Source organism: Natrix helvetica (genome assembly GCF_964273705.1).
Source record: "Natrix helvetica genome assembly, chromosome: 12".
Classification (NCBI taxonomy): Eukaryota; Metazoa; Chordata; class Lepidosauria; order Squamata; family Natricidae; genus Natrix; species Natrix helvetica.
In genome coordinates this window covers 12,351,682-12,364,884 of record NC_138556.1, presented here as the reverse complement: position 1 = coordinate 12,364,884, position 13,203 = coordinate 12,351,682, and the positions used below count along the sequence as shown (strand labels likewise).

Sequence of the window (13,203 nt, the reverse complement as noted above, 5' to 3'; positions counted from 1 at the left end):
CAACTTCTGGAGGCAAGTTGTTCCACTGGTTAATTGTCCTCTCTGTTAGGAGGTTTCTCCTTAATTCCAGGTTGCTCCTCTCCTTGAGTAGTTCCCATCCATTGTTTCTGGTCTTGCCTTCTGGTACTTTGGGAAACAGGTTGACCCCACCCCTCTTCTTTGTGGCAGGTACAATGTCCCCCCTAGAGTGACCCTGCCCAATTCCTGCCACCGTTTTTCATATGTTTTTGCCTCCAGGCTTTTTAATCATCCTAGTTGCTCTTCTTTCCACTTTTTCCAAGTCTCTTCCTTCCTATCCCACCTTGCAAAGTTGTTGTGAAACCAAAATCGCAACACGCAGGGGCTGCCTCCTGCTCCATCCATCGCCCCAGAAGCCACCCAAAACCCCAAGTTGAGGGCAGCTATATAAACCAGCACCAGTGCAACTGGTAGGCAGGAGTTCTCGCTCTTAGGGGGTCGGGCCATTCCCAAAACCCGAATCCTCCATTCTCACGATCCTTCCCCGAGCGCCCGTGTTGGGAAGAAGCAGGAGGCGGCGCCGCGCGGATTCCTCCGAGCAAGGATGGCGCGCTTCCAGAGGGAGGCTGGGCCCTTTTCTGGGCTGGCCTCAGCAGATCCTTTCACGCCTCTTCCTCCTCCTCCACCACCACCACCAGCCATTCCCAGTCCACCCGGGAAAGCATCACCATCTCTCGCCATGGAGTACCAGCAGGCTGCTCAATGGGCCGCCCAGCACATGGAGACCTATCGGAAAGACCCCAGTGGCTGGAGCGGCTATAAGCGAGCGGTAAGCTGGGGGTGGTGTGGGGGAACAACACCCTTGACCCCCCGATTTTCTCCTTTGAGGGTGTGCTAAGGCTAAAAAGGGGGAGATCCGGAGCTGGCGATCTCGCTCTGGACCGCAAGAGGAGATCCGTGGTGGGAAGCGCTCCAGCCTGCAAAGATCACAGTTTATTCATTTATTATTAAACATTATTCGTTCCATGTGCCTCCTACCTTGCTCTCCAAATCAACGACATCTCCCTGGAAGCGGGAAACCAGCTCTTCCTCTTCCTCTGCTGGTTTTGCTAGATTTTTTTTTTAATCGGCGGGGAGAACCTGTTTTCGCTCAGGGGAGAAGTTTAAAAAAACAAAAATCTTCCGCTTACCTCCCCTGCGATCCGAAGGGATCCAGCGATCCCTTTGTGGCTTCCGCGGCATCATCTCCTTTTCTGCTGGGGAAATATTTCCCCTTGGGATTTGAAAAGTGTAATTTAATTATGTTTTTTTCTTTGTTTGTCAACCATGTACAAGGTAATAAGTATAAGTATGAACATAAACAGGAACGAAGCAAGTCAATGCAGATAAATGGGGACAGTAGGACAGGGACGGTAGGCACGCGTTTATCTACGCCCCCTTTTAAGGACCTCCTAGGAATGGGGTAAGGTCCACAGTAGACATATTTCTAGCCAACTGGAGTTTCATTTACTTTAAAGAGTCTAGATTGTCCTTTAACAAACAGCTCTCCCGTTTTGGGAGCTAGTGGGATTGTTTGCCGGACAGTATTTGGGGGAAAAAAGAAAGACACTAGGATCTTTTTATAATTTTGCAGGGTAGCTAGAAGGCTATGGAGATTCTCCACCATCCAGGTCACAACTGACCCAAAGGTGCTTTTCCAAAAGGCAATTGGGGCTTTCCTGGGGTTTTGTTTGTTTGTTTGTTTGTTTTGGGTTTTTTTTTAAACTGAAGAAGATTTTTGGATGAGAAGTGAAACATTTTCAACAAAAAACAAAAAGCAAGAATGTCCACTTCCCTCCTTGGATAGATTGTTTAAAGATTCCTGTAATGCCTGGGGGAGAGGATGCAGTCACACAGCTGTACAATTAACTATCCTTACAGAGGCCAATTGAGGGGAGTTGGCAGAGAAATGATTGCATAGTCAATAAAAGATTTACTTTCCAGTCATCTCCCAATACAGCATCGTTTTCCGGCTGTCAGTATATTAAGCTAAATCAGGGGTGTCAAACTCAAATTTCATTGAGGGCCGCATCAGGGTTGTGTTTGACCTGGGGGGGGGGACATGGCCAGGTGGGTGTGGCCAGCATGACGTCACATGTGAGGGCACCTTTGGTGGCCTGAATGCTCTGCCAGCGAAAACGGGCTCCTGAGCCGCATTTCCGGCTGCAACAGTCTCCTGCAACCCTCTGCCAACGAAAACGGAGCTTGGGATTGGCCACACATGGCCCTCCTGAGCTCTGTTTTCAGCTGGGATGGCCTCATGCAGCCCTCGCAAGCTCCATTTTCACTGGCAGAGGCACCGCGGGCCGGTTCTTTGCTATTTCCAGGGTGGCCCCGCAGGCCTGATCTAAGCATCCCGTGGTCTGGATCCAGCCACTGAGTCTGGAGTTTGACACCCCGATCTAGATGAACCGACAGCCTGATTCCTATCAATCTTTGCTAGATTCCAGAACTGAATCTCTAAGCAGAAGATAGATGCATACTTTATTCTACACGAGGCATGTAGATGTTTCTTTCCTTTTCCTCGAGCAATTTGTGCAAAAATTAAAAGCTGGTGATATTATTATTATTATTATTTTGCCCTGGAAGCCATAGGGATATGTCCAGGAAGTTACCAGGCAGCAAGCATGCTCAAAAGAAACTTTATGATGTGCAAATCCAATTAGATATTTTGTAAACACAAAGGGAAGATTGAGGGGTTATGTTAGTAAAACATAGGCTCTTTTCAGAAAGAGACTGTCATAGAATTGCTCCATCTAAGATGTGACATCTAGAGAAAAAAGTTTTAAGCATAATTTGGGGCATAGGAATGGTGAGGAGGAAACCCCTGAAGAGCTGCCTTTATTTTTCCATCTGTAAGGCTTTGGAAAGGGACCCATTTGTTCTGACCTAGGCTTCCCAAAAGCACAAAGCCAACTCCTTGTCCTGATAAAACCCCTTTTATTTAGTTTAAAGTGAATTCCTGTCCAGCAAAATCCCAGCCAAAAGTCTTTCAAGAGATTTCACAACTACAGATTTTTATCAGGCTTGGAGAGCTGCCAGACCAATATCTTCCAAACGCCATGCTGTAGCAGGCAATTCATGGCAATAGGTCAGGAACAGATCTTCACCCTAATGAATTGAACTAATTGCCTCCTGCAAACTCCACTCCCCTTTTGCTCCTCTTTATTCCCAATGGGAGGGGTCATTCACTGTCCACCTGTGCCTTTACTCCTGAGTCGGTCCTTGTTCCTTAGCTGTTCCCTTCTCCTGGCAGCTCTGTGCATACACACACTGGGAACAGGCTCCAGCTGTTCTTCTGCCCCACTGATGTCTGACTCTGAAGGCAGCTGATAACTGGCATACGGCCCTGGCCCCCTCTCTGCCTCCAAAGCAGAGCACTCATCAGAGCCTTCCCCAGACTCCAGGACTGGCTCATGTTCTTCCCTAACCTCCTCACTGACCTAATCTGTTGCCAGATCTGCTGGTGGGCCACAACACCTCCCTCCATCTTCCTTTTTGCCACGTTGTTTCTTTCCATTGACTCCTGCAAAGCAAAGGAACCCAGTAGCGTAATAACTACTTCACAGCTTGGAAGGAAGAAGAGATGGTGGGGGGAAAAACCATCCCCAGGCTGTTATTGATGCATGTAAGGACTTATCAAAACACAATACTGGTTGTTGGGAAGTAGAGAGAGACTTCTGAAATGCAATATAATGTTATTTCTGATAAGATCACTCCCAGAAGTCATTATTTCACAATGCTCGTTCCACACCCCCCCCCCCCCAAGAATAGTCAGAATTGGGCTTTGTGGAGTTGCATACCCCTTTGCACATTATGGTTCTTGATAAGCATCGCAAGGCCATCAAAATGATTTATGGGAGTCGTTATTTATTGTTTCTCTTTTTACTTTGTTTGTGCCTGAGTGCTCAAGTCGGTTTTCGACTCTAGGCAACTGCCTGGACTAGTCCCTGCAATTTTCTTGGCAAGTTTTTTCTGGAGGTAACTTGCCGTTGCCTCCTTTATAGGGCTGATAGAAAGGGACTGGCCCAACGTCACCCAGATGCTTTGGGGCCTAAGGCAGAATTAGAAATTGAGGTCTCCTCCTCCTTCCTTCTCCTCCTCCTCCTCCTAGTATTAGTATTACTATTATATTAGATTTTTTACCCCACTCTGTAAGTAATTTGAGGTGGCAAACACAGATAATACTCCTTCCTTCTCCTATTTTCCACACAAGCAAAGCCCTGCGAGTCATCTTGGCCTAAGACAGCTTGACTGGCCCAAGCTGTGTCACTATTTTATATTAAAATCCACAAATACTGCAAGGGGATACAGGGAGTTCTCTCTTAACACCCTTCGTTCAAGGATGACTTGAGGTTTACAAGGGCTCTGAAAAAAGTGGTTTTTTCAATGACTGATTTCCACACTTATGATTATTGTAGAATCCCCGTAGTCACATAATCGAAATTTGGATGCTTGCCAACTGCCATGTATTCGTAACGGTTGCAACGTCCTGGGGTCATGTGATCATCTTCTGCAACTTTCTGACGCGGTTAACGGGGAAGCTGGATTCCCTTCGCAACCGTGTTGCTAACTTTAACAACGGCAGCGATTTGCGTGACAACTGTGGCAGGAAAGGTCATACAGTGGGGCAAAACTCGCTTAACTACTGTCTTGGTAGCAACAGGAATGTTGGGCTCAATTGTAGTTGTAGGTCGACCATTACCTCCTGAGGGCCTTTTGGTTTCAACAGAAACAGTTGAGCCGAATCCAGAATTACTCATGTTTAAAGAAGGTGGTGGCTCAGTGGCTAAGACACTGAGCTTGTCGATCAGAAAGGTCGGCAGTTTGGCAGTTCGAATCCCTGGCGCTGCGTAATGGAGTGAGCTCCTGTTACTTGTCCCAGCTTCTGCCAACCTAGCAGTCCGAAAGCATGTAAAAAATGCAAGTAGAAAAATAGGAACCACCTTTGGTGGGAAGGTAACAGTACTCCGTGCTTCTTCGGCATTTAGTCATGTCGGCCACATGACCACGGAGACGTCTTTGGACATTTGGTTTTGACTGGACTCTTTGGTTTTGAAACGGAGATGAGCACCTCCCCCTAGAGTCAGGAATGACTAGCACATATGTGCGAGGGGAACCTTTAGCTTATTGAAAGCAATGGGGAAATTAGTTATGGCTAAGGAAAAATTCAGTTGCTTTAAGCAAAAGTATTTATTTTTATTTGACACGAGACAGCCTCGGGGGTGTTGGTTGTTGTTTAAGTCTCTTAGCATTAATTCCTGAAAATGTATTCTTAACGTATTCAAAAACCATTAAGCTTGAATAAAAACCTCAGTTTCAGCGAGCAACAATAATACAGCAGGCTATATCTGATTTTGTTTTTAAATGTCTTTCTAGAATAATGTCACAATATCTTGGAGACCTTCAAATGTATTTCGTGGAAACATGTAAGTAAAATCCCAGAAGCAAAACAACATTTAGGTAAAGTTCGGGGGGGGGGGGCAGGGGGATAAATTGATCTCTAAGATGCCACTTCTGTCTTATTTATTGCTAATTTTAGTTCTGTGCTTTTAAAATGTGAATAATGGAGTCAGTAGCTGGTAAATGAAGCACAAACAGGAGAAGGTTCCAGTAATGGAAGAAAAGAAAATAAACTTCTAATCAAGTAAATGTGCAAGTAAATAATCTTTCTGTACATACCAATCATAAGCTTTTATTTATTTTAGGGGGTTTTTTTTTGGAGAAGAAAGTTCTAAACTAAAATATTGTGTAATACCGGTATGAGGTATGATGCAAACTGATTTGCCACCTCATATAGTTATAAATAGCTGACCTTACAAAACATGACTTATCCCAAAGATATAGAAATGCACCATCCTTAGAAAGCTTAATTTCCATGAAATAAAAGAATGTATATTTATTTCAGTAACTGGGCATTTTGCTGGGTGAGGTTGCTACTTTCTTCAGTGTCCTGTATAAAACAAAGACGTTTTTCTTGCAATTTAAAAAGCAGAGAAATGATTGGAATGCTAGTTTATTACAGGCAGAGGTATGTTCACTCATTTTTATTTATTTGATTTGAATCTTATCCCACCTTTCTTACTTTGTATGTAATTCTAAGCAGTGAATGTACCTACCATTCCTTTCTCCTTCTCTCTTCCCCACCACCCCGTGAAGTAGGTTGGGCTGAAAGTGAGTGGCCCAAAGTAAGCCAGTGGCTTTCGTGGCCAAGGTGGCACTAGAACTCACGGTCTTCCAGTTTCTAGGCCAACATCTTAACTGGCTCCATTATTAAGGATATTCATTTATCTAAAAGGTAAAGGTTTCCCTCAAACATATGTGCTAGTCGTTCCCGACTCTAGGGGGTGGTGCTCATCTCCATTTCAAAGCCGAAGAGCCAACACTGACCAAAGACGTCTCCGTGGTCATGTGGTCGGCATGACTAAAAGCTGAAGGTGCACAAAACGCTGTTACCTTTCCACCAAAGGGGGTTCTTATTTTTCTACTTGCATTTTTAACATGCTTTCAAACTGCCAGGTTGGCAGAAGCTGGGACAAGTAACGGGAGCTCACTCCGTTATGCGACGTTAGGGATTCGAACTGCTGATCTTTCTGATCAACCAGCTCGGTGTCTTAGCCACTGAGCCACCGTGTCCCTTATTAATTTATTAAGGACACTCAAAATGCAGTTTGACTGGAATGGCCCCCTTCTACTCCATTAAGTCTTTCTTTCATTCTTCCTCCTTCTCTCCAAAGATACAGAGCAGAAGGCGTTTTAGCTGCAAAACCAGAGGTCGTGTTTAAATGTATAAAGCCAGAGGCGGATGGACTTAGAGAAAAATGGGATGACAATGTGAATAAAATAGTAGTGATTGAATCCATAAACAATGTAAGTATAACAGGTCTTTTACTTTATAGCCAGAAACAACTAAGAAAGTAAAGTGCTATTGGGAACCAGCACTGGCTATTGTAGGGTACCGTAATTGGAAAGAGAAGGAATCCCCATTATGTTTTGGGATGTGGGGAATGGTGGAAGCATTGATGTCTGGTTATACTGTGCTAAAACTCTGGTGGCTGCCTCTACTGATATTGAGAGTGCAAACACACGGATTGGGTAAGCAAAATTAAGAAAGAAAGGAAAGGAAAGGAAAGGAAAGGAAAGGAAAGGAAAGGAAATAAACCCCTTTGGTTTCTGACTCAGCCCTTTTTATACAGTTGTCAAATATCACAAATATATTTGTGATATTTATGATCATCCAGTCCCCCTTAAAATCCAGTCTATGCTTATATTTACCACGATGTGTGATGGGTTGGATGCCATGACATACGGATACCATTCTTGGTTAACTTTAGTTAAACTTCTATTGCATAGTAGTATACTGTTAGCTTTGCCATTGGAATGAGGTGAGTCTTAAACGTCTTTGCCACCTTTGTGTGCAATTTCAGAAGGTTTGTGTCCTGAGAACAACTACGCCTTCGGCTTTCATGAATATGATCTCCCCAAGAGAGTTCATAGATGCGGTCCTGATCCAAGAGAATGAGGATGGCTCAAAAATGACTGCCGGTAAGCTTGGTCCAAAGAACCGTTGGGACCCTCGTTTTCTTGGGGCTGTCTTACAGGTTGAAAGCCAACGTGGCCATTCAACTGTGACCGTCAGTGAATGGAAAAAGCAACCCAAGACCATTGGAACCTTCTCTTGCAGAGATCTGTAAGTCAATATAGCTTTTGTCACCAAAGTTATATTTGATTCCTCTGCTGTTGTCTCAAATACTTTGGCCACCTAATGAGAAGGAAGGATTCCCTGGAGAAGAGCCTAATGCTGGGAAAGATTGAGGGCAAAAGAAGAAGGGGATGACAGAGAAGGAGGTGGCTGGATGGAGTGACAGAAGCAGTAGGCATGAGCTTAAATGGACTCCAGAGGATGGTAGAGGACAGGAAGGCCTGGAGGAACATTGCCCATGGGGTTGCGATGGGTCGGACACAACTTTGCAACTAACAACAATGCTGTTGTCAAGTGATCAATGTGACAATTAAAATCCCTCTTCCCAAGGCTGCAAACTTTTCAAGGGAATGGGGGAAAAAAACCAACTGTAATCATTTTTCCTCTCTTTCTGCTTGTCCTCACTTTGGGAGGGAAAATGAACAGGCAGACCGTGGCAATGAGAATCAGTCACAGAGACGAATAAGTGTCTGATAGACACCGGGTGTTTCTGTGTGTTCCCTGTGCCCCACATCATTACACACATGATACAAATCATATAAGTTGAGGTATGACATCAGATTCAGGCATAGATGATGGTGCAATACAAGTGCCTTCACTTGTCTTCAGAGAACTTCCACAAGTTCACTACAGTCACTAATAGTGAGTTGAACAGGCTATAAATTTAATAAATAAAAGAAGTGAGGCAGAGGTGTCAAACTCGCATCGTCATAGTGGCATCACATGACGTATCACAACTTTTTTTTCTCCTTTGCTAAACTGGGCATAGCCGTGGCCAACACGTCACGTTTGACAGCCCTGAAGTAGGGCAATACTGCGTAGGGATACCCTCCAGAGGTGGGTTGCTGGCAGCATTACTGCCGGCTCAGCGTGCAAAAGGTTTTGCACGCACGCACGCTTCGCACACACGTCAGACACACACTCCCGCGTGTGCACGTTTGAACTTAAAATGGTCTGTGCATGCGCACAACGTTAGAAAAGGGGAAAAAACGACATTCTTGCCATGGAGATTGTTCTGTGCATACGGAGAACCGAAAATCAAGATGGCGCCGCGGCCAATAGAATCAGTTCGGGGAACGGGGCAGGCCGAGTTACTTACCTACTTGGCCAAACTGGCCCAAAACCGGTAGGAACTCACCTCTGATACCCTCCTACACACTCACATCCACCACCACCCCAAGCCGGATTTACTTTATTAGAAATATTTCTTGGTTTCAGTCAGAAAGAGCAGCCATTCAACCCAGTCTGAGAAGAAACTCTGATTGGTGTAAAATAGTTGCTGTGATCTTGTGGCTGCCTAATACACATACATGCTTTTCCTGTCACTAATGAATTCCAATTCTGATAATAAACAAAAACAATCCTGATTTTAATCTTTAATGTTCCTCCCGCACAGCAACCAACGTGGAACATCCCCTCAGTCCACCTCAGCCAAATTACGTGAGAGGCCTGAATTTTCCCTGTGGCTGTTTTCTCATTCCTGTTCCAGGGTAAGATGTGTGGAAATATTTGATGTAAACATCTCTGTAGGCCAGGAATGCTCAAGGGTTTTACACACCTTTTGCTGTTGCTGTTGCTTTTGCTGTCATTGCCAAATTGGAGCTGATGCAACACCCTAACCGAACATCTGCCAGGCAGTTTAAGGGAGGTGGTTTTTATACAGGAAGTGGCCAGATTAACGTGGGTAAATTGAAGAGTTGTTTTGTTTGTTTTGTCGTATGCCATCAAGAGTCACAATCTGAGATGGGCAGCTGGATAAATCTGACAAACAAATAAGAAAGGAATGTGTAGATTGTATTCTTTGCATTAATAGCCACTTGGCCAACTGTTTCATATACGGTGGTTTTAGGAACTGGGCATGGCTAGTCTAGTGAAGAGAAGGATCAGGGGAGACATGAGAGCAGTCTTCCAATATTTGAGGGGCTGCCACAGAGAGGAGGGTGGATCAAGCTATTTTCCAAAGCACCTGAAGGCCAGACAAGGAATAAAGGATGGAAACTGAAAAAAGGAGAGATTCAACCTAGAAATAAGGAGACATTTTCTGACAGTGAGAGCAATCAACCCATGGAATAGAAGTTGCCTTTGGAAGTTGTGGGAGCTTCATCACTGGAGCCTTTCAAAAAGAGACTGGACTGTCATCTGTCAGAAATGGTGTAGCAGTCCAGTCTCTTCTTGAAAACCTCCAGGGATGAAGCTCCCACAACTTCCAAAGGCAACTTCTGTTCCATGGGTTGATTGTTCTCACTGTCAGAAAATGTCTCCTTATTTCTAGGTTGAATCTCTCCTTTTTTCAGTTTCCATCCATTATTCCTTGCCTGGCCTTCAAGTGCTTTGGAAAATAGCTTGATCGGCAACTCCTCAAATATTGGAAGATTACTATCATGTCTCCCCTGGTCCTTCTCTTCACTAGACTAGCCATGCCCAGTTCCTGCAACCTCTTCATATGTTTTAGTCTCCAGTCCCCTAATTATTTTGGTTGCTCTCCTGTCCCCCTTTTTTAGAGTCTCAACATCTTTTTTATTTTATTTTATTTCCAAGTCAACCTTGATTCCTGGAAACTACTTAGACAGTTCATGCTGTTTTCTGGGAAACATTTTTGGAAGTGGTTTCCCAGGACTTTCTTCCTGGGATTGAATCACACACCTGGCTTCGTACCCAAGGGAGGATTAAAAGTTAGGTTTTCCTCACGCTTTCTTCGGCAACTTTAATCACTGTACCAAACTGGTTCTCACGGGAAATGTATGCCATTTTTACTTAATTGCTTTCTGATCCTTTTTTGTTGTTGTTGTTCTTGTTTTCTCTGCAGGGATCCAAATAAGACCCGCCTACTCAGTTTCTTTCAAACGGATCTAGGTGGAAACCTTCCACAGAAAATCGTCGAAACTTTCTTACCAAGGAGCATAACCGGGTTTTACGGCAACTTGGCTAATGCAGTTGTCACATTAGTAGCTTAAGCTATATTCCCTGTCCCTCCCCCACCTTCCCACCCCAGTTCTAGTCTCAAAGGGAAAACATTCTTTAGCTAGGCTGTATATTAATGATACTGAGACTGCACTTCACAAAGGCACAAGCGCAGGGGTGAAATCAACTTACCTTTGCTACCGGTTCGCTAGCAATGTGAACACATGCTCAGAACCTTCCGCGCATGCGGAAACGGACATGGTGACATCCGGATGGGTGGGCGGAGCCTGCTACCGAGCGTGCCTGCAAAGGTAAGCGAACAGCGAAGGGGTGGGGTGGAATCCGCTGTGCCACGCAATTTAGATTACCTAGAAAGCAGCGAATCCTGCTTTCTAGCTAATGTAAATCGTGTGGCACAGCTGATCGTTGGAAATACCAGCTCGCCCAAATTGGTAGCATTTTTTTTTTACTACCGGTTCAGGGGAACTTGTAGCATTTCACCCCTGCACAAGCAGTTCCTGGGGCTGAATTCAGAACTGGGATCTTTTCGAAAAGATGCGCCTTAATTTAATTTAATTTAGACGGAGAGCTCATTAGCCCAGGTCTAGAATTAAATAGCACTTTATTCACACTTCTGTGGTCTGACCTTGCTCGGGACTCTGAAAAGAAACAAGCCTTTCTGGGTTTCGCTTTGCAAGAGAGGCTTTCAAACAGAACGAAACCTCAACAGGAAAGAGTTGGACCATAACTCACTATTCTGGCTTCGTTCCTCTGTAAATCAGAAAAACAAGTAAGAAGATCTGATGTTGCGTGTTCACCAAACTCCATTCGCTGCTTTATCTTTCGCAATGATGACAACATCTCTTAGAGCTCCTGAATATACATCTCCACACCCAGGTACCTATCAAGAGTTCCTTTTCATGTGGTCTGGTTGTTTTGAGCCAATAAGGCATTTCCTGTTGAAGTGAAAAAAAAGACTCTGAAGTAACCACATTTGTTTTTCAAATGTTCTCCTCCCGTATCATCTAAATCCCAAATACCTGCCTGCATTACGCCTGCGTGGCAGGGGGAAAATAATCCCGACTTACAAGCCTTCCAGTAGGAAGAGAGATGTTTGTGCACAGAAACATTCAAGCCTACGAAGCTCTTGAGCACAAGGAAAAATGTGGTTGTGATAAATTTTGGTTGATTGCGGAAGAGCAGTTTTGTCAGAGACGATGTTTAACAAGAAATCGAGACAGATATCTGCCAGTTTTGAACTGAAGATCCTGTTTAGAGAGAAGGAAACACGTCTGCGCCAGGATTCTGCCTTCATAAACTCGAACTGCTTCAAATGATCACTGATCTCAGGCAATAATATTTTCTCAACCATAATACGTTGTTCTGATGTGCTTTTATACATTAGAAATAAAAAAAAGGTGCTCTAAAGTCACTCTTGGTCTCGTCTCTGTTTGGATCGAAGTTTGCAGCAGCTATTTCTGAACCGAGCTCTTTGGTGCTGGGGAGAGAGATAATTGTAAGTAAATGTAACACGATTAAAAGGACAATACTTTATTGGAGGAACAGGTAAAAATGTGGTTTAAATCAGGCTTTCCTGATCCAGCAACGGACAATCTACAGCCAGTTCAAAGTGAGAGAGAGTAGCTTCCCCGGTGGTGGAAATGTACACACACTTTTACACACTTGTAATCCCAGGAACGGTCATAAAAGGCCTGACGTCCATGATACACCCACCAGGTTGCATCAAAGGAAGGCATGGGTCCTGAAATTGATCTCCATGCGCTGGGCTCCCGTGTTTGCTTTGATGCTAATTAGGCAATCGAGGGCCAATTCATTAATCCCGCTATCTCCTCTGCCATCAAATCTTCTTTCAGGGTTCTGCCCTTTCGCTTTTGGCAAAATCCTTGATTAATTCGGGCACAGCTCCCCACAGGAATTTTGAGTGATTCTGCGAACGCAAACAAGGGAGCTGCTTACACTGGCCTCCTCGTCTCCGCCTTTCTTGGCATTCCCTTTGCGAGCAAGGAACACGGGCCGTTAAATCAGCTGCAGAGTAGCTGACAGGGGCAAGGGATGAGTCCCTAGTTTGGGAGTTCCGAATCGCCTTCTGAGCGTTGCGACCGTCATGGCCACTACTCCTCCCCATGAAGAGAGGAAGCCGTTCCAGCCCCTGAATTTTTCCTCCTGATGATGGCAGTGATAAACCCATCCGGTAAGGTTCGGATGATATTCCAAGCTTCGAAGCGGGTGAGTCCTTGCATCAGATGGGTGTGCACCTGCAGCAGCTCGTCTCCAGGCTGAACAGGGGGGTTGTGTTGGGGTGTCATGCCTGAAAGACGCAAAGCGTGGTATTAGCAACGTGTGGGAGGATAGGGGTGTGGGAGAGATATCAAAATACATATTGGTCATTCATGGGTATCCAGAGAAGGAAAGAAGTGCAGCCAGGGGTGGAATTCAATCCCATTCTCACCCTATTCCAGGGGAAGGATACTGCAAAGTCCCCATTCTCACCCCACTCCAAGGGAAGGATACTGCAAAATCCCCATTCTCACCCTATTCCAGGGGAAGGATACTGCAAAATCCCCATTCTCACCCCACTCCAA

The 13,203-nt window shown here is 44.9% G+C and overlaps 2 protein-coding genes across 2 annotated transcripts in view; one reads left to right on the top strand and one right to left on the bottom strand.

Moving 5' to 3' along the window:
- Positions 1-547: 547 nt before the first annotated feature.
- STARD5 (StAR related lipid transfer domain containing 5) lies at positions 548-12,032 on the top strand. Its single transcript, XM_081964751.1, has 6 exons — positions 548-787; positions 5,377-5,426; positions 6,735-6,867; positions 7,425-7,542; positions 9,096-9,189; positions 10,506-12,032. The coding sequence occupies exons 1-6, from the start codon at positions 563-565 to the stop codon at positions 10,651-10,653; spliced, it is 768 nt and encodes a 255-aa protein (XP_081820877.1). The 5' UTR covers positions 548-562; the 3' UTR covers positions 10,654-12,032.
- Positions 12,033-12,135: 103 nt separating this feature from the next.
- Positions 12,136-13,203, bottom strand: part of IL16 (interleukin 16) — a 35,773-nt gene continuing 34,705 nt past the window's right edge. Inside the window, exon 20 of the mRNA XM_081964719.1 lies at positions 12,136-12,929. Coding sequence (XP_081820845.1) covers positions 12,733-12,929 — 197 coding nt within the window. The 3' untranslated portion in view covers positions 12,136-12,732. The remainder of the gene's footprint in view (positions 12,930-13,203) is intronic.

Excerpts from the sequence above, each read along its gene's own strand:
- STARD5 (XM_081964751.1), top strand. The coding sequence starts at position 563 with ATGGCGCGCTTCCAGAGGGAGGCTGGGCCCTTTTCTGGGCTGGCCTCA. Across the intron at positions 5,427-6,734 it reads AATGTATTTCGTGGAAACAT|ATACAGAGCAGAAGGCGTTT; the intron begins GTAAGTAAAATC and ends TTCTCTCCAAAG. Across the intron at positions 9,190-10,505 it reads TTTCTCATTCCTGTTCCAGG|GGATCCAAATAAGACCCGCC; the intron begins GTAAGATGTGTG and ends TTTTCTCTGCAG.